Source organism: Melopsittacus undulatus, chromosome 5, assembly GCF_012275295.1.
Source record: "Melopsittacus undulatus isolate bMelUnd1 chromosome 5, bMelUnd1.mat.Z, whole genome shotgun sequence".
NCBI classification, from domain to species: Eukaryota; Metazoa; Chordata; class Aves; order Psittaciformes; family Psittaculidae; genus Melopsittacus; species Melopsittacus undulatus.
Genome location: NC_047531.1, coordinates 84,257,973 through 84,282,020, shown reverse-complemented (window position 1 = coordinate 84,282,020; position 24,048 = coordinate 84,257,973). Strand labels below are relative to the sequence as shown.

General features: G+C 39.4%; 1 protein-coding gene across 2 annotated transcripts; it reads right to left on the bottom strand.

Annotated features, from left to right (window-relative positions):
* Nucleotides 1-616: 616 nt before the first annotated feature.
* LOC101871958 (solute carrier organic anion transporter family member 1C1) lies at nt 617-23,545 on the bottom strand. 2 transcript variants are annotated; one of them, XM_034062946.1, is made up of 16 exons: nt 23,393-23,545; nt 18,744-18,889; nt 16,971-17,112; nt 16,721-16,853; nt 15,211-15,341; nt 14,849-14,995; nt 12,801-12,899; nt 11,726-11,962; nt 10,464-10,628; nt 9,011-9,206; nt 6,675-6,840; nt 4,994-5,175; nt 3,549-3,613; nt 2,236-2,353; nt 1,263-1,498; nt 617-889 (listed from the first exon to the last, which is right to left on the bottom strand). In XM_034062946.1, exons 2-15 carry the CDS (start codon nt 18,852-18,854, stop codon nt 1,276-1,278), a joined length of 2,115 nt encoding a protein of 704 aa, XP_033918837.1. In that variant the 5' UTR covers nt 18,855-18,889; nt 23,393-23,545; the 3' UTR covers nt 617-889; nt 1,263-1,275. The 2 variants fall into 2 exon arrangements, with proteins under 2 accessions (XP_033918837.1, XP_033918836.1); XM_034062945.1 differs by lacking the exon at nt 617-889 and having other exon boundaries at nt 948-1,498.
* Between the last annotated feature and the right edge of the window lie 503 nt (nt 23,546-24,048).

The window sequence follows — 24,048 nt, the reverse complement described above, 5'->3', positions numbered from 1 at the left end:
CTCAACAGAAAAAGGACATGGAACTGTTGGAACAAGTCCAGAGGAGGCCACGAGGATGATCAGGGGCTGGAGCAGCTCCTGTATGAAGACAGGCTGAGAAAGTTGGGGCTGTTCAGCCTGGAGAAGAGAAGGCTGCGTGGAGACCTCAGAGCAGCCTTCCAGTATCTGAAGGGGGCCTACAGGGATGCTGGGGAGGGACTATTCATTAGGGACTGTAGTGACAGGACAGGGGTTATGGGTTGAAACTTAAACAGCAGAGGTTTAGACTGGATCTAAGGAAGAAATTCTTTCCTGTTAGGTTGGTGAGGCACTGGAATGGGTTGCCCAGGGAGGTTGTGAATGCTCCATCCCTGGCAGTGTTCAAGACCAGGTTGGATGAAGCCTTGGGTGATATGGTTTAGTGTGAGGTGTCCTGCCCATGGCAGAGGGGTTGGAACTGGATGATCTTGAGGTCCTTTCCAACCCTAACTATTCTATGATTCTATGATTCTATGACATAAATCCAGTGGTCATTAGGATAAAATGCCCACACACATACACACACAAAAAAACTCCATCCTAAAACTAATCAAAAGAAATCAAAGAAACTTAAACATCTATCACTTTATTGCATCAGTTCATAGTCATCTTATTCAAACCCAATACTGAGATGTGCTGCAAAATTAATACACCACTTGCTTTTGTTTGCATTCCATTTTGGTGTTAAATGTGCCCAAGACAAAGCCCAGAGTTGTGCAGTTCTTGTTCAGAAGGTGCTCATTGACAGCTCCAGGCCTCTCACCTGAGCGTGGGCTGTGAGACCCAATCTGGAACAGAGTTCTTGTGATGAACCATGCAGCAAAGACCATCAGAGCAACTGAGCAAGTATAACTTGATTGGCCATTTAGAGCTGTCGGATGAAATACAGAGCACGAGAACTTGAAGTTGATGAAAAATGGAAAAGCAGTTTATTGTGGATTTCTTCTTTTTAATGTTTCGATCATAATCAAATATATGACATTTGAAACATTTCATCTAGTCCTACTATTGGTTTAAATTGGGACTGAGAGCAAAGGGATGGTAAAGTTCCCCAAAATTTTGAAAGCCTTTTCCCCCTGTTGTTTCAGATGAGGAGAAGAAGACAATAAGGTAAAGCAAATTAAAAGTCAATGCTTCAAAGATATCTTTTAACCCCCCAAAAAGGTAAAATAGCTGTTGAAGTCACAAGTCAGGCTTCTGTTGTGTTCAGAAAACATGAAGCATAAGAAAAGTTATGTAAAGACCTTGTTTCTTTTTTTACATACGAGTTTCTTCACTCTCATCTGAGGTTCTTGCACCAGGAAGAATGTCTTTTTTATTGGAAGTAACTGGCTCTTTGCTGGTTGGTCTTTCTGTATTTTTAACATCTTCCATCTCTTTGCCATGTGTTTTGAAGCGTTTTATTATTAAAACAGAGACCACTATGTATAAAAGACAGCATCCTGCCCGTAGTCCTGCAATGAGGCCAAGATAGACATTTCTAGGGGGAAAAAAAAAGTGACAAAATGTATTAATAAAGCTTGCCAATTCTGAGTAGAACCAAGTAAGACATCAAAGACACTTTGGCAAAACCATCTATTCTCAGTCAGGTATTGCCACACATTTTGAGGAATAACAGACAGAAAGCAAAAAATCTCATGATCTTTAGCCCCAAGCAGGTTCTAATCAGTTCCATTCAGCAGGCTTTGTTATAGGGCTGGGACAGGAGATGCTGCACCAGCAAGGGCTTTTTGCCTGTTGTTCCAGCCTTCCCCCAGCCCCTCACTGGCAGTACTCAGTGCTCCTGGCCACAGGTCTCCATGTACCACCAGTCATTTGTGTCCCCCCTCCAAGTGGATTTTGTGGGGTGTCTTATACATTAGGAGGAAGAGAAATGAGGGACAATGAAGAGCATCTTCAGTACTAAACTTGCTCCGTGGTTTTTCAGTCTCCCACAAAGCCAAAGCATTGCAGAGTTATTCAGTGCAGTAAGGCTTCAGTAAAGGAACTAACTCTGGCAATGTAAAGCAGTGTACTGCAATGTCAAATGTCAGACTTGAATCAGAATTGTTTGGCTTATTTGGTTTAATACAGCCTAATCAAACTAAGGAGTTCTGGTGGTTTTAGTACTCTAATCAGTTTACTGACAATTGACATGGCAAAGCATACCTTGGTAATGGTGCCCAAAGCTGCCTTAGAAGCCAAATTCCCAATCCATTGCAAAAGACTCCAGCTTACCTGAATGCTTTTGTATCGTACACACGGCAAGAGCCAGATCCCCCACAGTTTTTTGTCCCCCATTTCAAGCAGGTTTCATCTATCAAGGCACCAAAATAAATAGGGGCTGGGAGTCCTCCTGTAAAGAAAATTGTTATTACATGATCTCAGACATGGAGATCTCAATGTTTAATGTCATGGTAAAGAAATTAGGAATTTAATCTCAGTGTTTCTGAATTATAACTGAGTAAAATGTGACTAAATATCCAGCTTTGAGATTCCAAGTTTTGACAAAATATTTAAGCTAGTACCTAAAGGGAGTTGAAAGGATGGAAGTTTATAGCATTATTATACTCAAAGAGGGAAATGTTAGTTCTACTTTAATGGCATTTTTATTAGAATTTCAATTTCTGCTGTTTAAAGAAATAATACAACCAACTTTTTTTTCATTCACTGTTGTGGAATTACATGCCATGACTTATTAATATTTATGAATACTAATGTATCTATTCAGGTATTGCACAACAGTTTGCCATTAAAAGTTATCTGAGTGTAAAAGGCTCAAATTAAGTACTCACTCAAAACCAGCTAGGTAACAAGTGTATTACTTACGTAGTGCTATAAGAATCCCTTTTAGACAATCATAATGTTTTAATATAATCAGTAAGCCATTTCAGAGATAATGTGAAGTTTTGTGAAGAAAACTATTTCATAAAAGCACAAGATTGATACTCTGCAGCATTCAACTAAAGTATGAAGACTGGGAGAGACACCCAAATGACTATTTGGGCTTTTCTGCATGGAGAAGGTTTCAAACTTCAGCAAACAAGTGAGGATAAGGCAAGTTTTGCTAAAGGCAGGGCAGACTACATGTCCAAAGACTTCAATCATTATTTAGTGCAGATAAACTAAGAAAAAAAGAGAAAGGAAAACCAAAATAATAGGCAGAATATGTGGTAGCTCTAAGGGAAATAAGGTCAGCAAATGGCAGCATAGGTGTTAAGGATATCCACACTGATCAAGCTCTGGTAGTTGTACCAGTGAAACTAAAAAAACCTCAGGACTACAGTAACATTTCTTTCCTTTTCCTGATTCCTTTGCTGCATAGAAAGAATTTCTGAAGAGATAACAATAATCTGTAACTACATAGCAGGAAATATATAGCAAGCTCCTCCAAACATTTTGAAATGAAAACAAAGGATTTGGGAATTTTCTGCTTACAAAGACGTTTGAAAATGACTTTTGTTCCCATCTGGAGCAAAGCATTGCACTTGCTAGCTTTAACTTATCTCTTTGATGACCTACTTGAATCCCACAAAGACAGGAAGTTTTACCTAATACTCTACCACCTAAAGTTTCAATCCCAACAGCAAAGGATTTCAGGTCTGGTGAAACAGATCTAAAAAGAAAACAAAAATAGTATATTGTTTTGGGGAACAATAGAATAATGTAGCTATAGTCATGCTGTGAACATGTGCATGTGTCCCATTGCAAGAGTACTGTGGGTCACTCGACCTCTAAAGGAAAACATTCACCAAAGTACAAATGTGGAGCCTCCTTCCACTGACTTCATTGAATGAACTCTCATTGAAATAAATGAAGAATCTACAGAATGGATCTTGTGCTCAAGGGCAACGGATCATAAACACTTTTGGGAGAGGATGGGCAGAAAAGTTAAAGTGAACCAGCTAAAAGTAAACATTCATGTCCATAAGTTAAGCTCTGAAAAGCTGCCTTGCTTTAGGAGAGAATGCAATGTGTAGTGGTGAAGAGACAGAACAAGGGTGTCCACTCATTGCTAGATACGCGCAGGTAAAACCTACCTCTGCCTCTAGCATTTTACAGAGGGACAATGAATGTGAGTTACCTGGTTACAAAAGCACTTCATTCCTACCATGGAGAACCAGCCCATGTTCATCTGATGAACTGGAAGAACTGACAAAAAGCAGAGGGGAGTACTGAGCTGGCACGGGGCAGAATGGAGACATGCTACGGCCAGCCTGTTTCCTGGCGATATACGATCAGTATACTGTCTTGTCAGCATTAACGTGAAGGCTTCTCATTACACACATTAGTGCTCTGAGAACTGCCCAGCAAAGTTAGCCTTGTCCATAATGCAGGCACATGGTAAGAATGGAAATACTGCAGAAGAATCATCAGCTTAGCCAGGAGAGCTGTGTGCTGATTGCTAAAGACTGCAATTCACTCATAAATATGAGTGGATGGAAATCTCCATGCAAAAGGCACAGAACATTATCTTTTCTTCAAAGAGCTGCTTTACAACTGAAGGAATGAACAGTTTAAGAAATTATTGCTCTGACAGCTCTGTTTATACAGCTTGACAAAAAACAATGTGAGTATGAGACTTCTCATAACCCAGAAAACACTGTGAGGCAATGAGGCTTAACAGAGGTGAATGTTTTTCTCCTGGGCAATATGGACAGTATAGTCACCTTGGATATAGCTTAGCACTGCATCTTGTTTGAAGTTCGTTGCTCTGTTAAAAACACCCCTATCACTGCAAGTGAAAGCTAATGCTTAAGATCAGCATAAGGATCACCATTTTCATCACCAAAGTATCTACTCAGCCTTAAATTAGACTTAAATTGATGGACAGGCATTTTGCTGTGCCTCTGAAGAGAGCTGGATTTCAGAGTACAGGCAGCCTCAGGGCCATAACTGATCAGCATGCCATTCCTCACAATAGGAATGAAATAGTAGATACCATATTCTGTTTCTCTTTCCCCTTTTATGGCCAAGGTAAGGTAAAGTATTTCACCTAAACATAATCATATATGTAGGAGTTCCTCCTAAGGCTAAAATAAATGCACATGCAGTCTGTAACGCTAAAAAATAGGGAAATGCTTTGGTACAGCTTTCTCTTTGGCATTGTCCCAGAACTGCAGAGGAATTGGCAAGCCCATGCCCTTGTCCTTCCACACAGCTGCAATTGTGAAACACCTGAAAGGAAAAGATGAGAAGATGAATATATTTAATCAGAATTCAGTGGCACAAAACTGTTTTAGTAGTTAGATTTTTTCACTCCCCATAACAGGCAGGTTGTTGTTTAAGCTGAAAGAACCTCCCTGATCATCTTTGCAGACTGATGGCCAAGTTCATTGGTATGCTCCAGCCACTCTGAGCTGCTCCAAAGACACAAAGCAACTGTGGCTCTAGTTTCAACCATGTGATTGCTAGGACAGAAGGTGCTCTGTGTGTGCTTAAAGTAGGTCAAAGCTATGAAATTCTGATATGAACTGTCATCCAGCCATTCTGCTCAGGAATCCTATGAAGTAGATGGGTAACAATAAGAATATAGATGTGGACCCAACACAAGCTGTTGTTAAGCATCTGAAACAGCATTTGGCATTGGATTGAGAGTGGGCTGTTTCATAGCTTATAGAAGATATATTATTATTATAGAGAATATTATTATAGAGAATATTATTATTATAGAGAATATTGTTGGAATATACAGATATAAGCTTGAAAATGTTGCTTGTCTTTTTCAGCATTGTTACATGGAGACAATTCTGCTTCTGCCAGAAGACATGACCATTTGCACTCACTTTTGAAATCCTGTTGTTAATGGCCTTGCCCAGGAAGTCCTGAAAATGGCTGAGCAAAATGACCAGATGTATATTTACAGGACCTCTTGGCTGTGCAATTTAGTGTTATAACTTGCTTTTCTGAGCTATGACAGCTAAGGAAAGCAGGCAATTCCATTATGATCTGTAACAGTTTGTGAAACCAGCACTCACGATTTTATACAGGTCAGCTATACGTAAGTTGACACCACTGGGTTTTGTTAGTCTAACAACCAGGCTAACAAAGGTATATATTAGAAGTGTTGCACCTACACAGCAAGAGATATACTGAGAAACTTAAAGCCAAACTTATGGTCATCTTGCTGAGAGGAAAATCAAAATAAAAGCATTCAAGACATGTAATTTAAGAGTCTGGGGCTTTAATGTCTTTCCTGAATAACTCATTTACCTCACCCCAACTCTTAAAATTCCTCCCTGCAACTTTGCATTCACTCTATTTCTACACGATTAAACCATATAGAAAGGACTTTTGTGTCCACAGGTTTCTTAATTGCAAAACCAAAAAGAATCATAGATTGTGAAATCTAGCTATATCATAAATCTATAGAATAGTTTGGGTTGGAAAGGGCCTTTAAAAGTCATCTAGTTCCATTTCACCCAGAATGACCTGGGATATCTTCAACTAAATCAGGTTGCTCAGAACCACATCCAGCCTGACTGTGAATAGATTTCCAGAGCTGAGGCATCTACCACCTCTCTGGAAAACCTGTTCCAGTGTTTCACCACCCTCATCATAAAAAGATTCTTCTTTATATCTAGTCTAAATCGATCCTCTTTTAGTTTAAAACCTCCTCCCCTTGTCCTATTGCAACAGGCCTTACTAAATAATCACCTATCCACCTATATATTTACCATATTCTTTCCTGTCCCAGTTGATGATTTACATCCTGCAAAGCAGGCTGTCATGTAAGTGATCCCATTATCCCCACAAACAGGGTCCCACTGATCTAACTTGCAGCTGCAGTCAGCATTGCAACTGGCCATGAAGCTGTTTTTGGAGGATGAAATATGCTTTAATCTGGAGGAAAACAGAAAGAAATAAAAGAATTATGTGGTCAGATTATAAAGACAAACAAAACATCAAGGCACATGCAGGAAAATCATGGACAAAGTGAATTAACATGGAAAGGTATCTGCTACCATCCAATAGACTGTGAAGTTGTCATGTGCAGACAAAGCTAATTTCAGCTAAACCAAAGCTCTTGAGGTTTCTCATCAAGCATTAACTTCTTTATGGATTGTTGCTGATTGACCTGTAGACTGGCTATACTTTTCATTAGCAGTAGATACCATACCATATTTGGATGCTAGAAGTGGTGATCTAAAATGACATAAAACTGCAGCAGCAAGACGTCCTTGACATCTTTTTTACTGGATCAGAGCTAGTTACTGGCAATGAAAGTTGCATTAGTCTAACTGAGAAGCGCTGCTTCTGTCTCAGTTCTGACCGTATTCAGCAGTGGCAGCAGCCCTGCACCTGGAACAGGCTTGAGCCCCATTTCTGATCAGATTTCATTTCTTGTTGTAGTTTATCATGGACTTTCAATGCTTACACTTCTACCAGCATTTCTGTAAGAAACATCAAAATCAGGCCCCAAGGAGCTAGATAAGCTAAGAGGGTGACAACTAGAATTGAGACTTAAAAGTGGCAGTGACTCAGAGGGCATGGTAGCAGGGGTCAAGCTTCAGAAAAGGTTTAGATACCATCAACAAATCACCCCAGCTTTGAAGTCACTCACAGTATGAAGGAAAAATGGTTTAAATTTGCCTTTCTTTTCCTCCTTACCTCTCAATCTAGAACACACCTGAAGGTGCCACATTTCAGTCTTTGAGAAAGAAAACAAGTGGGGGGTTTAGCCTTCTTTAGGCTGCTGTTCATCTTCAAACTACACATTGTTAAATGGATAAAACAGTGAGTCACTTAACCACAACAATTTTAGCACATACTAAATTCTCCAGTCGGTTGTCCTGGAGAAACTGTAATTGCTCTTTCAATATTTGCTGTGTTGATGTTTCTGCTTATATTTAGTTCGCTCTCTAGTATCAGATATTGCACTCAACCAGAGTTCTCTCAACTACATAAACCTCTGATATCTTTCATGTAACTAATCTCAAAGTTGAACTAGACGCCAGGTTTGCCAAGACAACTTAGATATCTCCCTGAACATGACTTAAAAACACAAGACTGAGTTTCTGTCTGAATTGAAAATCTAGCAAACCCAGCTGGATTCAGTTTAATCCTTTAAAATCCCTTGAAATTTGCTGGACCAGACTGAGCTATATTTAAACAGTAGGCAATTGTAGCAGGCTGCTAGAAAAATGGGCTCAAGAAAGCATGACCATGGTCCTGGTAAGGGAGGAAGAGCATCTATCTGGGCAGCACACACTCCTGACATGACTACTTTCTACCTCCCAGAAATGGACACAGGCAGGTCAGCAGATACTAAAGGAGGCTGGTAACTCCCCACACAGGTTGATCTAGAGGATGGTCCCTTTTAAAGGCAAAGCCATTGGTAGACTATGAGTAAGCCACTTTCAACTTTTTGTACATCCCACTCCTTACATGGCAAGCTTTAAATTAAAGCTTTGAGATATAATATAAAATTTTAACTTGCTTGTGATAAATTTCATCTTCATTAATCATTTTCCAGAATATGAATATTGTCAATATCCAGAAATAAACAAGTTAGGAAAAGAAATGTCTTGTTTAAACAAAATTTGACAACCAAAACTAGGGTATTCTTACCCACAAAACTAGGTATCATTATAGCCTGACAAGTCTGTCTCAAACCCCAGGATTTTCTTGTATGTATAACCACCAAGGGAGCAATAAAATTATATAATCAATCACAGTAGCTCCATTCTAGCTGAAACCACACTGATTGACACTAGCAAATGACCTAAAAGGGGTTAATTTCAACAGAAATTTGTCTTTAAATCAAGACACATTTTTTGGCAAGGAAAACGATATAGCAAAACTACAGTAAATCAACAGAGAAGACATGTTTCAGAACTCATCTAAATTCAAATCAAAATGTTTTACAGAGTAGAAGGTTTGTAGCCCAGACAAGAACACAAACCCAGATGGGTTTGTGAGAGCAAAGGAACAGATACAGACACCATGTTCTGCACGGTGCAGGAAGCAACCAGGACAAACACAACCAACACAAACCCAAAGGGATACAAACCCAGAGTAAGGCACTGTCAGACCGGCCACCTGGAGTACCTCACAGCTGCATGTGAAGTACAAGAGGTTTAACAAATACGCTACTATAAAGGTAATGCATGCAAACTTTGCCATTTCAGTTACGTGAAGTTTGAATTTCTTGATCAGAAAGCCTCCTAGAAACATCCCCAGGATTGTGATGGGTAAAAGTATCACACCTGCAAATAAAAGGTAATAAAAATGTTTACTCTTATCACTTGCCTGTTAAGAAAAAATATCTTGTTCTAGTATTTACCAAAATATCAGATACCAACCTATTTTCCAACAGATCCTTCAGGCTTTTTATTAGCTTTAAGTAATTCTTTTTACTTCCATTTTTCTCAAATCATATTTTGACTTTGGAAAGCTTAGCTCCTCAACATTACCTACCTTTTCACTGTACTTTTCACACTGTTTGTATATGCACTGATATAAAAAACCTATAAAGGTGCCTGTTAGAAACTGGGGTAAATGAGATAAATGTCTTAGCTCATAGGCACTCCTTCATCAAACAAACAAACAAATTAGTAAACTTCCAGAAAGGTAGAAAAAGAAAAGAAATCTCCAACATGTAACATGACAGGGGACAACATCTGGATTTGCATTGGATACCATTTTGCTCTGAAGAGTGAGTCACGGAAAGAGTTGAATTTAAATGCTCAGCATTTCACAAACTCCAGCCCTAATATTTACATGCTAAATAGAGAGATTTTACATGTTTTTATCATGTAGGGCTGGCTTTTCCCTGTGTTTATTTGTTTGGTTGGGTTTTTGGGTCATGTTTCTCTAAAACTTTCCCTGAATCTGAAAGAGAACAGAAAAAAGGAAGTTCTTTCCATATTTGTACCTGACCTGCAGCAAAACAGGTGCCTTCAGACTAATGGAATATCAACTCTGAAATGGTCTCAAATACCCAGTTTTCTTGACACGTTAGCAGACCACATTAATCATTGTAAAATTAATATGATTACAGCATTCTTTTTTGGGTGGAACACTACAAAGAACTTATTTTTGAGGGAGCTGGCAAATATAAACACAGATATTTGAGCTGAATGAAATTACTCATTTTACTTTTTTTTCTCATTGCTCATAAAAATTGTATTCACAGTCAAAATGGAAGAAGATTTATATCAAGATGTTATTCTGAGAAGGAAAAATCACACATTTCATTAGACATTTTCTAAAGTGGATATTTTTTTCTTACTGCTATAACTACAGCTTATATGTGGGTTTTGTTAATGAAAACAGATGCTTTCAATACCAAAACCTCACTCTCATAAAAACTTCAGCCAAAAAAAATCCAGTTTCTTTTTTCTTGTCTTTTTCTTTTTTTAACCAAAATGGTTCCCAATAAGATCCTCCTAAAAAGGAAGGCAAAATAAGAATTAAAATTGCTCTTTTTGACACTGGGATTTTAAAGAAGGACAGGTACCTACCAATTAGAAAGATAGCTCTTGCCACTGATACATTAAATTGCTGTTCCATAAACTTTGTCTCATAGGTTATCAGCCCAACAAGAGAATTGTACTGCAGAATAGTGAGGAAGATGTACACCAGGAAAACTGGATTTCCGAACAGCTTCTTCAGAGCTGGGAAGAAACCTGCAATGGAGAGATATATGTTGTACACCCTGGTAAACACAGAGAATAGTTGTTTTCACAACCTTTAGATAATAAAACTAACTTTGATTTAATTACTGGCTGTTCTGCAGATTATAGTTTTTTGCCTATCAAAATATATGCTTTCTGCAGTGAGAGATTTCCTCATGACTCACTGGTGCAGCAAGTGTGCAGCAAGGCTTAATATCATAGTGGATAATCAAATAGGAATCAGAAACCCTAGATTATCTGTGTGTGACACAGGACTATTCATCAAAGGCACTAAGGCTTGCCAGACTGGGTCCCCAGAGGAACACTGAGACTCTATAATGTACCAAGTGAAAGGTTTGGTGTCTAAAGCAGGAACCTTCACAAACCACACTAGAACCCAACATGAAGCTGATGGTCAGGGAAAGGGAGTGCCTTTCCTGAGACCCTCAATTACAGTATCTAAATCCATTGAATTAAGGACAAGAAAACTTGTATTTAGCCTGTAGTCTGTTTGCACACTTGCCTAAAAGAGAGTTCAAAACACATCTTCCATGGCCACTAAAGGGTGCATATGCCTACATATATACAAATAAAAGCCTTGGGGGAGTCCAGTAATAGGTAGTTGGATCTGATATTGCCCATACAAGGTGAACAGCATCACTGAGCTCATACGTAGGAGGTATGAACCCACTGAAATCCCTCCAACAGATAACGTAGTACTTAGTTCCGGGTTTCCCTCCCACATGTTGGCCTCAGTGAAACAGTAACCTGACAACAGTGGTTTGGTCATTAACCAGAAATGGGATGTTTTTCACCTTCTTCTTTCATAATCATAAGATTATAGCTGTAATATGTGACATAACAACTACTGTGTTGAACCAGCAATCTCTGGTGCTAAAGAATGAGCTTTTCCAGCTGCCTGACATAAGCAGAGGACTGAAACACACCCTTAGCATGTAATTATAATCCTACAAATTAAAAAGCATTTTTGTTCATCATTTGCACTACAAAAATGCACACTTTGCTGTGGCCATGCAAATCCATGCTGAGCTCAGAATGAACCAAAGAGAAAGAATTCACATGCAAACATCTGGGCAATAATCTTTCACCTTTTACTGCTTCTGAAAACTTTAACGGAGGCTGAGCTGGGGGGTCTGTTTTACAGTGATCTCCCTGAACAGGCAAATGACTAATCTTCAGTATTTCATTCTCTCCTTCTTTTGGTAAGGAGTAGGGCAAAAACCAGAAAGGCAATGAAGCAATGAGGTTAACTGCTCCACAGATAAGCAATCCCAGCCACCAGGCACCAACCCAACGGGTATCCTTCGGATTTATGCTGATGGCATCTATAAAATACAGAAAGACAGGAAAATAGATTAAGCGTCATGCAGAGCAATCAAACTTACTATTGGTATCCATATATATATAATTTATGGATCAGAACAGAGGTGATCTATGTTCCATATGAAGAAACAAAATGCAGCTTAAATCAAATCAGTCCCAAGCAGTCAAAAATAGATATCTCTATTTAAACCCATAGTAAGATTTCCCTGACACAATTTTCCAATGCTTTCTGAAGGAATGAGCGACAGCAAGAGGGCCCTTCAGCACCCCAAAAAGATCTTTTCTTTCTCAATTTCCCTCTGTCCCCTCTTTTTTTCCATTCCCAAACTTCACATTTTTTCCTTTGAAGTTCCCCAAATTTTCCTGGAATGAGAGACTTTAAAGTTGTTTGAATAGTGAAATGAGGTTTCATACGAATTTCTGCTGCATGCTTCTTAAGAGAACATAATCTTTGTCAAGTGTTGAAAGTGTCCACAAGAAAAGGCCTTTCACTGTTCCTTCAGTGTAGGAATGGGCTTTCATTTCCTCATTTGTTCACAGCTGTACAACAACGGTGTGACAAGTGCATGCACAAGCATTAAAAGAGGTTTTTTCCGCAGTGGGGGTAGGGGTCTTGCATCAGTGGCCATTCCAGTCAACTACAGCATTGCAGATATTAAAATGTAAATCACACCAGCTTTCAAGTAGGAAAAAACCCTCTAGAGTCCCCGTTTTTGGAGTAATAAACTGGGAAGGAGCTTCTTGCCATGCAGGTTCCTATATAGAATCATAGAACAGCCATTATCATAGAATCATACACAGCTATATTATCAGTTAAGGCACCACTCCATGGTCTCTTACCAATATCCACAATGCCAATGTCAACCCAGAGGCTGGCACAGAAAGATCCAAGCAGGAAGCCTAGGGTTGGCCCAAACATGCCTGAGGATCTCACCAGGCCTGTAAGAGAAAGGAGGCAGTACCAGAGAATGAGCAAAATAGTGCACAGACAAGCATGCATCCTTCTCTGAGGAGATACAGAAGTGGGGCACAGGGTGTTAGGGGATGTCTAATGGAAAGCTTCTGAGCAGTAAGAAAACAAGCCATAAGCTGCCAACATGCTAGCTACCATGTAGAAATAGGTTCCTTGACGCACTCAGGGTCTTGCCAAATTGAGCATGGTCTCACGTGGATCACCACATGCATTTCATTGGCAAGATTGGTGTTTTGGAAGAAATAGGGAGAAAGGGGATAACATCACAATTACTTTCATCTCTCTTCCTCCTTACTTCACATTTTTGTAGTTACATAGTTCAGCTTGTGGGAGTTAACTAACGAGCAACTCTAGACCTGCTGGAAGTATCTTAAGTGTACCTACAACTCTATTCACAGCTTGCATAATGTTCTGTTTGTAGAAGTCAGGACATTTCCCTGTAGTTTTTGTTCAGGTCCCTAGTTTAATTTTTAGTAGCTGTAATTGATCTGATGATGTATATATAAGAAGGCATTGCAGTCTGGAGTCACATTAGGATGATGGGAACAATAGAAGTGTGTGGACATGGAATTAGGTTAAGGACCCTGAGAATATTTTCCATAGGTATGTGAGTGAGCAAAGTTCATTAGACAAAATCTTTGTTTCATTCAGCACCAGAACAGCAAATCAGCTAACTGGTGTGTTAACAGGTACTTCTGAGGATGAAAAAAACCCCAAAATTAATAAATTTAGTGATAAGTAGCTAAAGTAGTGAAAAAAGCAGCTTTCAGTTTTGTTACTGGCCTCACTGAAGCTTCAGTTCCTCCCTCTGTCTCTGTAACAGGAGATAACATGGGATAAGAAGAAGGTAGAATTCCCCTAGGAGCAAATGAATAAGGTGTCTCTGCCTCAAAACAACTTACATTCTTACTCAACAAAACATCTAAGAGCAGAAAACAAAAGGAGAGACAGGAAGGTGAAGCTTCTTGCTCAGGGTCAAATGGTGAGATAAATGGCCAAAATTAATCAGCAAGGCTTGACTGGTTTTATTATAGGAGGTTTTTTATTTATTTTACAGAAAACACTGATCATAAATTGACTCAGTCAACTGATAAATAAAATTAGATATAGCAAAAATTAAAGGAATTTCAGCTCATCCTCATCCCCAAATTAAGACATTTGCAATGGTCTTACCCTGTAACATTTGCAGGCTGAGCTCTTCCTGAAACTGTGTCATACTGTATGACCAGTTCAACTTCACCAGGTTTGTTTCAGTCAGCAATTTGGACCTTCCTGAGCCACACAAACACTTCGTGCTATTAAATCAATTTGGCAACAAATTAATTAGTTTGGGGGTAACCTTTCTGCGTTGGCCAACAGGCTATCTTCCGTCAAAACAACAACAAAATCCCACTTAGAAGGGGTTTATTGCAACACCCTGGCAAGGAGGTGGTTTTTAGTTCAGTAACTGGTGAGTTTAATAAAAGAATCCTTCAGGAAATGTGCTGTATGTAACATTCAAAAGCCAGGTAAAAGCTTCTGAAATGCAATTGCATCACTGTGATTACTGATCATTACAATGAGGATCATTTTCCTATCTGTGAAACAGTGATTAAGAGGAACAAAGCTGAGATACTGAAGATAAACTGCCAGATAAGACAGATATGACTTCTCACTCTGGGGAAATGAGTATTTGATTATGCCTCACTTCATCACAGAGAACACTGCCACATGTAGCAGAAGCGGCACAGCAAAAGAAGCATCTGGGAATATCCTTCAAAATAAACATGAGATCTCTTTTGCATGGCTTTTTTGTCTCTGTACAACTATCCCAAGCAGAGCAGATAAGATAGATTCTCTTGGAGAGTATTTGCTTGGCTACAGAAATGTTAAAGAAAAAAATGTTTAGCATAAAAATCACTCATTGGCATATTACCTATGTAAAATGCTGAGTTTTCTTCTTTAGCAAAATCATCAATATATGACACCCCCAGTGGCATAACTGGTGCTTCCCCAATTCCACGTAAAAGGTTCCCCATCAACACAAAGAGCCACAGACGGGAATTTGTTGTTTTCTCACATCCTGCAGGCCATAAACATTTACATTTCTGTGAACAAAATACTCACAATACTTTATTGCAACAGAAAAATAACATCAAATACAGGGGTTTACAACCATTACAAGGTGGGTATTTATGTATCATGGTTTCTAACAGGGAGTGGGTAGTTTTTCAGTACAAGAAGGTGTATAAAACAGGGACAAGGAGAAGAGAACCCAGCATTAGAGCTTTTGCTTACCGAAGTTTTTCTTTGTGCTGGGTGTTTCTGTAGCATCTGTGAGTGGATGGCCCTCAGATGATGCCAGGGAGCAAGCTGATACACTCATAGAGGAGTTGTGCACAGTAACAGTTATCCTTTCATAATTATAACTGGAAAACAACTATGTAAAATACAACTGACACATGAAAGAGTCTGCTTTTCAGGAAGTGTGTATGAGCCTTGTGTTCATTCATGTTCATTCCTTTTACATATAAGTAAAATGAAGGGGCAAGCCATTTCTAGCCTTCTGACTTAAAAAGATATAGGTTTCTTTGTATCTTTTTCAAAATACTCTGACCATACTAACCCCATATTTTCTTACTCTGAAGAGCAGAAAATCTGCTTTCAGGGTTTAAGAGCTCATTCTTTAGACCAAAGGACAGAAACAGAGTCTATCCACATCATTCTGCATGCAACAGTACTGATGGTTTTCCATAGTTTCTTATCTATGTGACAGACATGTTACAAAGACTTCTGTGCTAGTTTAAAATTCATTAGATAAGAATCTATTAGTAACCTATATGTGTCTATAAAGAGATTAAAACCAGCTGCAAGACACATGTGCCAGTTTGCTGCTAACAGCAAATCTGCTAAGAAAATTGAAGCCAGCTTGAGCACATTTATGCTGCATTGGCATAAATGGACAGCAGATATTCCTTCTGATGGGGCAATCGATGGTAACCTTTAACATTGTGACGGACGACAGTGAGGTCCCCAGGGCCATTGGGTTTTACTCAGTGCTGTGGAGAATGTCTTTGCTCAGTTGCTTCCAAACTTGGCTGTGGGTTTGTGTTGAATCAGATTCCATAGCTCTGCTTCTGGCAGTGTAAGTTTCTAAGCACAGTGGTGATTGTGACCACTTTCCATACCATGGTCACTGGATATAATTCTTTCAATACCCTCCTTATCACAGTTATTGATCATTTTTGAGGGACAGAGGGATTTTATTTTCAACTACTATTCAGTAGGATGCTAATGGATTGGAGATGTGTGAACTGCTTCTGACAACTGTGGAATCACTAAAGCTTAGATGTGAAGGGTATTTAGATATTTAACTCTCCCTCAACTTAGTGGAGATGATAGATAAATATAGTCATAATTTTAAGAGCTTAGCATGAATAGCTACCATGGAGAAAGAAACCTCTTCCTTGAAGATCTCATGACAGTTCATTTAAGTGTAAAAAGAGGGAGAACATCTATTTAAAAAAATAAATATCTGTATATATCCATCCTAGGTAAAAATTCAACCCACTTTCATTATATATAAGTTCTGTAGAAACCTGAGGTTTCTGTCTTACTTACCTGTAGATAGAGGTAAGCTTTCAAAGAGGAAATTAGAAAATTGCTCCTAAAAAAGCCACCTATTAAAAAATTCCAATTTTCTGGAAGACACCACTATTGTCAAGCTTTTAACCCAAGTGTACGATTAAATAACCCTTTATATGGTCAAGTTCAATTAGTGCAAAATGTGAAAACTCTCCATATTTACCGTCCCATTAGGAATTGAGGCATGACTGACAAAAATGCTCCTAAAGACATGATGAGGCATCCAACACCAATTACTTTTGGTCGATGAACTCTTGGTCCAAGGTAGCTCACCAGTACCATTACCAGTAAGTTACCTGCAAAAAGAGGAAGAAGATTCAGTAAGTTTATGGAAAAAATATGTTATTATTTTTTTTTTAGGGAAAATATATTCAGAAGTAGTATTTACCCACTTTCAAACATAATACACATACCTATCTCAAAGCTGCCATCAATAATGCCGACAATTGATGATGAGATTTCAAATCTCCTTTCAATTTGACTGGACATGCTCTTCATGTAGCTTCCAGAAAATCCTTTGGCAAAAAAGGAAAAAGCTAGAGCTCCAAGAAATACCTGAAGAGAGAAAACAATTGAGTTTGCAAATACATATTTATTTCATAGCTGGATGCCTGAGGTACCTACTCAAGAAATGTACAAATCAAATAGTTTGTTTTCTAATTCTCTGTGAAGAGATTCTTCCTATTGTGAAGAGATTCTTCCTATTGTTTTCATTAAACCAGAAGATTTTACTTTCTCTCTCAGGATGGCCTTCAAAGCCTCTTCTGCTGCAAAGAAAAGGAAATTTCACACTGACTGTGTGTACTTTCCATCTTTCTACCACATATTGTTTTAGCTGTTTCTTATGAAAAATTTGCAGCATAAAGTTGTTCATTACTGCTACTGTTGCTATTGCTACATCATGTCTTATTACTCCTACTTCTTGTGTTCTAAAATGCAATTATAAAAAGATGGAAACCAGTAATGAGTGGTGTCCTTCAGGGATCGGTGTTGGGACCGGTCTTGTTTAATGTCTTTGTCAGTGACATGGACAGTGGGATTGAGTGTGCCCTCAGAAAGTTTGCTGATGACACCAAGCTGTGTGATTAGGTTGATACACTGAAGGGAAGGAATGCCATCCAGAGGGACCTTGACACACTTGTGAGGTGGGCTGATGCCAACCTCATGAAGTTTAACCATGCCAAGTGCAAAGTCTTACACCTGGGTCAGAGCAATCCCAGGCACAGCTACAGGTTGAGCAGAGAAGAGATTCAGAGCAGCTCTGCAGAGAAGGACTTGGGGGTGTTGGTCAATGAGAAAATGAACATGAGCCGGCTTCAGTGTGCGCTTACAGCCCAGGAAGCAACTGTATCCTGGGCTGCATCAAAAGGAGTGTGACCAGCAGGTCAAAGGAGGTGGTCCTGCCCCGCTACTCTCGTGAGACCTCACTTGGAGCATTGTGTGCAGTTCTGGTGTCCTCAACATAAAAAGGACATGGAACTGTTGGAACAAGTCCAGAGGAGGCCACGAGGATGATCAGGGACTGGAGCACCTCCCCTATGAAGACAGGCTGAGAAAGTTGGGGCTGTTCAGCCTGGAGAAGAGAAGGCTGCATGGAGACCTCATAGCAGCCTTCCAGTATCTGAAGGGGGCCTACAAGGATGCTGGGGAGGGACTATTCATTAGGGACTGGAGTGACAGGACAAGGGGTAACAGCTTGAAACTTAAACAGCAGAGGTTTAGATTGGATATAAGGAAGAAATTCTTTACTGTGAGGGTGCTGAGGCACTGGAATGGGTTGCCCAGGGAGGTTGTGAATGCTCCATCCCTGGCAGTGTTCAAGACCAGGTTGGATGAAGCCTTGGGTGATATGGTTTACTGTGAGGTGTCCCTGCCCATGGCAGGGGGGTTGGAACTAGATGATCTTGAGGTCCTTTCCAACCCTAACTATTCTATGATTCTATGTAACTGCAACTACAAATATGACTATGGCCCATCTTTAAATGTTTCCTTAGTAAAACACAGCCTTGCTTTTTTATTTCAGAGTACATTTTTGACTTCTATGTGCTTGGATTCACAACCTAGAACATTGTTTCCAGCACACACTGTGTCAATGTCCTATACAACTATCTGATTTTTGATAGAACTTTAAATTCCCATTTTTAGTATTCCAGTGAAAATATATGGTGAGGGTTCCTCTATCATACCTTTAGCTTTGAACAGTTACGGCACAGGTTCTTGGCAGGAGCTGCACTGCTGTTGCTGTCCTGGAAGAGTGACTTGTCTTTAAGCTGGCCAGCAGTGATTGACCTGTCCATGGTTTTCCTCCTTCAGATCTGATATGTAGGTCTTCCTGGAAAATATCACTACATTTAAGTATTATTTGCATAAGAATAAAGGTTCCAATGTTTTTCATACATACTAGATGGTGACACACTTCTTGAGATCTCTACACATTGACACCTCTTCTCAGGAAGTGTGTTAAAGGGTGTTTAAAGTGCCATTGTAATGAGCTAAGTATTGGTGCACCTGCTTTGTGAAACCTGCTTTCTAAAAGACTTTAGGACCTTCTTGGATACATTGAAAATTTAATGACCTTTTGGTATGATCTAGTAGGGTGCTGGTATTATGCTATATTTATAAGGATGTTCTCTAACTGCATCATCTGTGAATTTGCAAAAATACTGAATACCACCCTGCACCATTCTGTCAAGATTTCTATAAGTCACGTTATTTACTGTATAAATGTTTGTAGAACCAGACCACAAATTATGACAGAGAAGAAAATAGGATAAGAGATATGGCAGGTAAAGATCTATTAGGGAAAGGGGCACTGATTAAAAGAAAATATGACTATCTAGTTCCACAAGTCTCTACAAGTTCCTGGCAAGACAGATGATAAATGTAGCTACTTTAATGAGACTGCCAAAGATTACCATTTAAAAATTGGCTCTGATATAGAATCATAGAATAGTTAGGGTTGGAAAGCACCTTAAGATCATCTAGTTCCAACCCCCCTGCCATGGGCATATAGTCATGTTAGATACATTAGTTGATGTAGATTAGGCTGGTCAGAGGAAACCAGCTAATACAGAGAGATCTGGAATGCTAAGTCAAAAAGAGCTATTGCCAAGTTCCTCTGTTGGCAAACTGGTGCAGTAGTACAGAAACCAACTATTTAGCTCTGATAAAAATTGGCATATGTATTAGAGGAATATAGAGGTACATAGGTCAAGAAACCGGCCTGTAGCATTACCTCCCACTTCCTTCTCCTCCCTCTCCCCTTTGCATCTTGCTCTGGCAATCTTTCAAAGCTCTTCTCTTGCAGGCCCCAGATGCCAGCTGACCCAAGGGCAGAGGCCATTTAAGTGTTGTGAGGGGTTTTTAACAGCAGAAGCAGTAGGGCTGTGGCAGGGTGCCATGCTAGTGTGCAAAGGTTGCTCTGTTCCTTCGAAGAGCTCAGTTCTTCCAAGCAAGATGCCTAGGAACAAGTTGGACTCCCTGAGAAATGCCCACCCATGCCCAGAAAGGACAAAACTCTCTTAGCAGCCCAACAGGTGCCTAAAAGTTACCCTTAATGATTGCAAATAGACACTGATGTCTAATAGATATAAAGCACTTTAACTTCAATTCTTACTTCTGAATCCAACTCCAGTATGATCTATCAAAAGTAACTATGCAAAAGTCAAACACGTGTATTTCAGAGTGAACCACATATGAAATTTGTAAAGGGACCTGACCTAACCTGACCTAACCTTCCTTAAATTATCTTCAGCAGCTCACAAATCAAAAACCATTGCAAAAAAGAAGTCATAGATAATTAAAGTATGGTGAATTTAGATTTATGTCAATCTTTACAGGATGGGAGCTGAAAGACAGTTATCTAAAGCAAATACATTCTTCATTGATTTGCATTTTGCTGATGATTAACTTTGTGAAACCTCTGACTTTGTTAAATAAACAGTATCTAAATCAGTGACATGGTTTTCTATACACAGTATTTAATTTTATTTAATTCTATGTTCCTAGCCTAATAATTTACCTTAAACTTAGAGAAAATGTTAAACTGCATAAACATTTCTCTTACACATAATGAAACAATACATCTTCCATAACCACTCCATGAAAATATGCACTTTGGCAAACTAGTGAATCATTGACCCTAGTGGTATTTAAAATTAAACGAGGCAAGAAAAATAGTACAAGACTTAATTAATGATTTTTAATTAATTAATGGCAGTGAAATATCTTTATATGGAGGGATAAACATCCAACTGTCCACAGTGCTTACCCTTTAAATAATATCTAATTAGCAGAATTGTACCTTGTCACTTTACATAATCTCTTTCAAGTTTAGGGACACTGAGATGTACAAAAAGCCTATTCTGTCCTGCACCTAACAATTAAGCAAACTAATAAATGGAAAGAAGCAGGAAGGGAGGGTGGGGAGAGACAGTGAGAGGCAGAGAGAGAGAACTTACTTTGTGTCACTGCGGTGTCAGGCTGTTTCTTTCCCGTGCCCTAGGGCTTTCAGGCTTGAAGCCAGCACAACGTCACAGCAAAAGCGCTGCCTACTCCAAGAAGTGGAGCACTCCACTGCATTTTTTAAACCTTGGATTTCCTTCTTACAATGATTGCAAAACTTTCCCACAATCGCTGATGAAAAAGCTTTGCAAAAGAAGGCAGGTTTCTTGTGTTGTCATTACTGTGGCAGCCTACCTGCCAGTGCAGCGTGCTGGTGGTACCAGCCTCTCCTGGGAGGAACAACTTGTTTTGTTCACTCTTTGCTTCTTTTATTCCTAAACACTAAAGCTGCTTTAAGCACCTCTCCAAAGAGGCCTACCTACCATCCACCTCACAGTCATGGGGTAGCAGAACTCATGCACAGGAGCCTAGAGAGCAAGCCAAGCATCTTACCTGAAACTTCAGCAATTAGCACTTCTTGGTGCCTTTGATGATGGCCAGCAGATATACTAAGGGATGACTTAGCTCCTCAAAGTGTATTAATTGCATAGTGACATCTGTCAGGTTTTGGTATGAACCATCTGTGTTATCACCCCAATGTAGAGGTGCAAAGGGATTACTCTCAAGATCTAAGGAGAAGCAGGTTCCCTCAAGATATCACAGACCCCCTGCCACAGATTAACAAATCAGGAGTTAATTAACACTACCACAGGCAGTATATGCATGTGCTGACAGGAGATATGGCCTGACACAGCTATCACCCCAAGCTGAGTACAGACTGACCAAGGAAAAAGAGTGAGCATTCTACCCAGAGCTAGCCCAGCTTACAAGTAGAAAATCATGTCTCACATCTCACAAGGCACATACACAGAGCAAACCTACCTAATCCATGTCTAATCCAATCTAGAGCAGAACTCTCAATTTCTAGGAAAGACTTTAAACCAGAAGTCATTCCAGGCATTTACAAGTATCTCGAGAAGCATTCTTTGGTCATCTAGTTGAATGTAACAGCACGGTGCTCACTTTTGCAGCAACTTGAATTACAAAATCAGATTCATATCTAATTAAAGGACCATTCTAGCAATTTCTAAATATAGAGAAAGGAGGTTTATGACTCCAATAACTTCAGGAACTCTGAAAGGAAAAAGTATTGTCTCACCATTCCCTTTCTTTCCAGAGAAAGGTAAGTTCCTGAAATACAAACTTTGACAAAGTTTATATGAAAAGCCTTGCTTAGCTTTATCTCTATAAAAATACATTATTTACTAAAGATGAAATTAATTCAATGAAATAATGGGAATGTATTATTTAGTTGCAAAAGGTAAAAGAAATAATAAACTTAGTAAGTCCATAAAGATATCAATTCTTACTTTCCCCTAAGGTTTGGTAGTTAACTACAGACAATGTTTTTATCTGCCATAATGACACTTCCTGTTAGATTTTACTTGATAGAGCTTTTAAAACTGTACTGTGATGATTGTGTATTTATTGACTTACTGTGGGTTTGTATTCAATTCTTCTATTTAGCCAGAGGGACTCTGGCTGTTACTCAGTAAGCAAATCAAAACACAGCTCTTTTCTACCATTTAATAAGAATATATGCAACACAGGAAAAGGTTCTTTTCTATAATGGTTTTAATTGCTCTGTTCCTGTTTTAGTCTTTAAATGCTGAGTTCTGGTTTAATTAATTGAGTTTTAACAACAAGGGAAGAAGGTACATATTGAAATTTTCCCTTAAAAGAATGCAGAAAACAGGAGATGCAATTCATCCTATTCTTCAGATAAACTGATCCATTCTCATACTTCTCTCTTTGCCAAGTTATTAATGCCTTAATTACTACTTTTTTAAATCTCTAAAATGCTTAGACTCATCCACTGGAATATCACTAGAATAAATCAGAATTTGCCTCATCTGATAATTTCAAGTTTACATATATTCTAATCTGCATTGGGACTGCTTTTAGCTATGATGATATTGTAAATATCATCATATATATGTTGAGGAATAACATATATAAGCATTAGCCCAGGTCCTCTGCTGTCAGCCTGCAACCAGGTGGAAGAGCAGAAGTAGGTTGGAAAAGTAACTGCAAGCCCATTGTCTACCAGAAGAGGAGAAATAGTTCTCAAAAGGAAGCACCCAGAAAAATCCCATCAGCACTTTGATAAATGTATTTTAGAGTTGAACATAAAGAATTTTATCTACAGAGGGTATAACACTTCTTGTGATTGTCACACACAAGCAGTGGGATCCATTTACGAGGTAGCAATGAATGGACCTAGTGCAGACACTTCCAGATAAGCCACTCAGTCAGTTTCTCTTTATAGTCAGAGGAGGAAAAGGAAGCATTTCTAAAGGTGTGAGTCGTCTGGTCTATTTTAGATACTTACTTTAGGTATGAGATGAAATAGATTCCAGATACAGCTGTGAAAGAAAGCTAGACAGCAAGATCAGCTATTGACAACAGAAAGTCAGGAGAGATGAATCCCACCATAGAAGACTTCAGTACTCCCCTAAAAATAGCTTTGCCAAACTGAGCTCCAGCGTCTGACAGCATTTGCTGTCATACTTCTCTAACTCAGTTGTGATACAGCAGCTGCCAACAGATGAGGAAAAGGGCCCTTGTTATGGAAGAGCAGTCCTGGCAAGGCAAACTGCAGCTGCCGGATCCTGGCCAGCCCACTGGCACATACTGGCAGAAAGCAGCAGCATCAGCATACATCAGTGCCCATCCATAAGCCACATTGTGGGATGTTGTGTCAGCCACCAGCCTGACAACTGGCTATGCAATGGCCTTGCCCATTGGGAACCTGTTCTGCAAGGCCTGTGGTAGCATGGAAACTCAAAAACAGGGGAGTAGATCACCAACAAGGAAATGTATGCTGCTGCTGATCAAGTGCTACTGCTTCCTGTGAGATCCAACACTATCCGTCTATGACAGGCTGGTAGTGGTCGGCACTCAGAAGTGCGTGCAAGAGCCCCCTACAAACAGACCTAGGGACAGCTCTCATGGAGGGATCTACCTCCTGAGCCTGGCCAGGTGCTG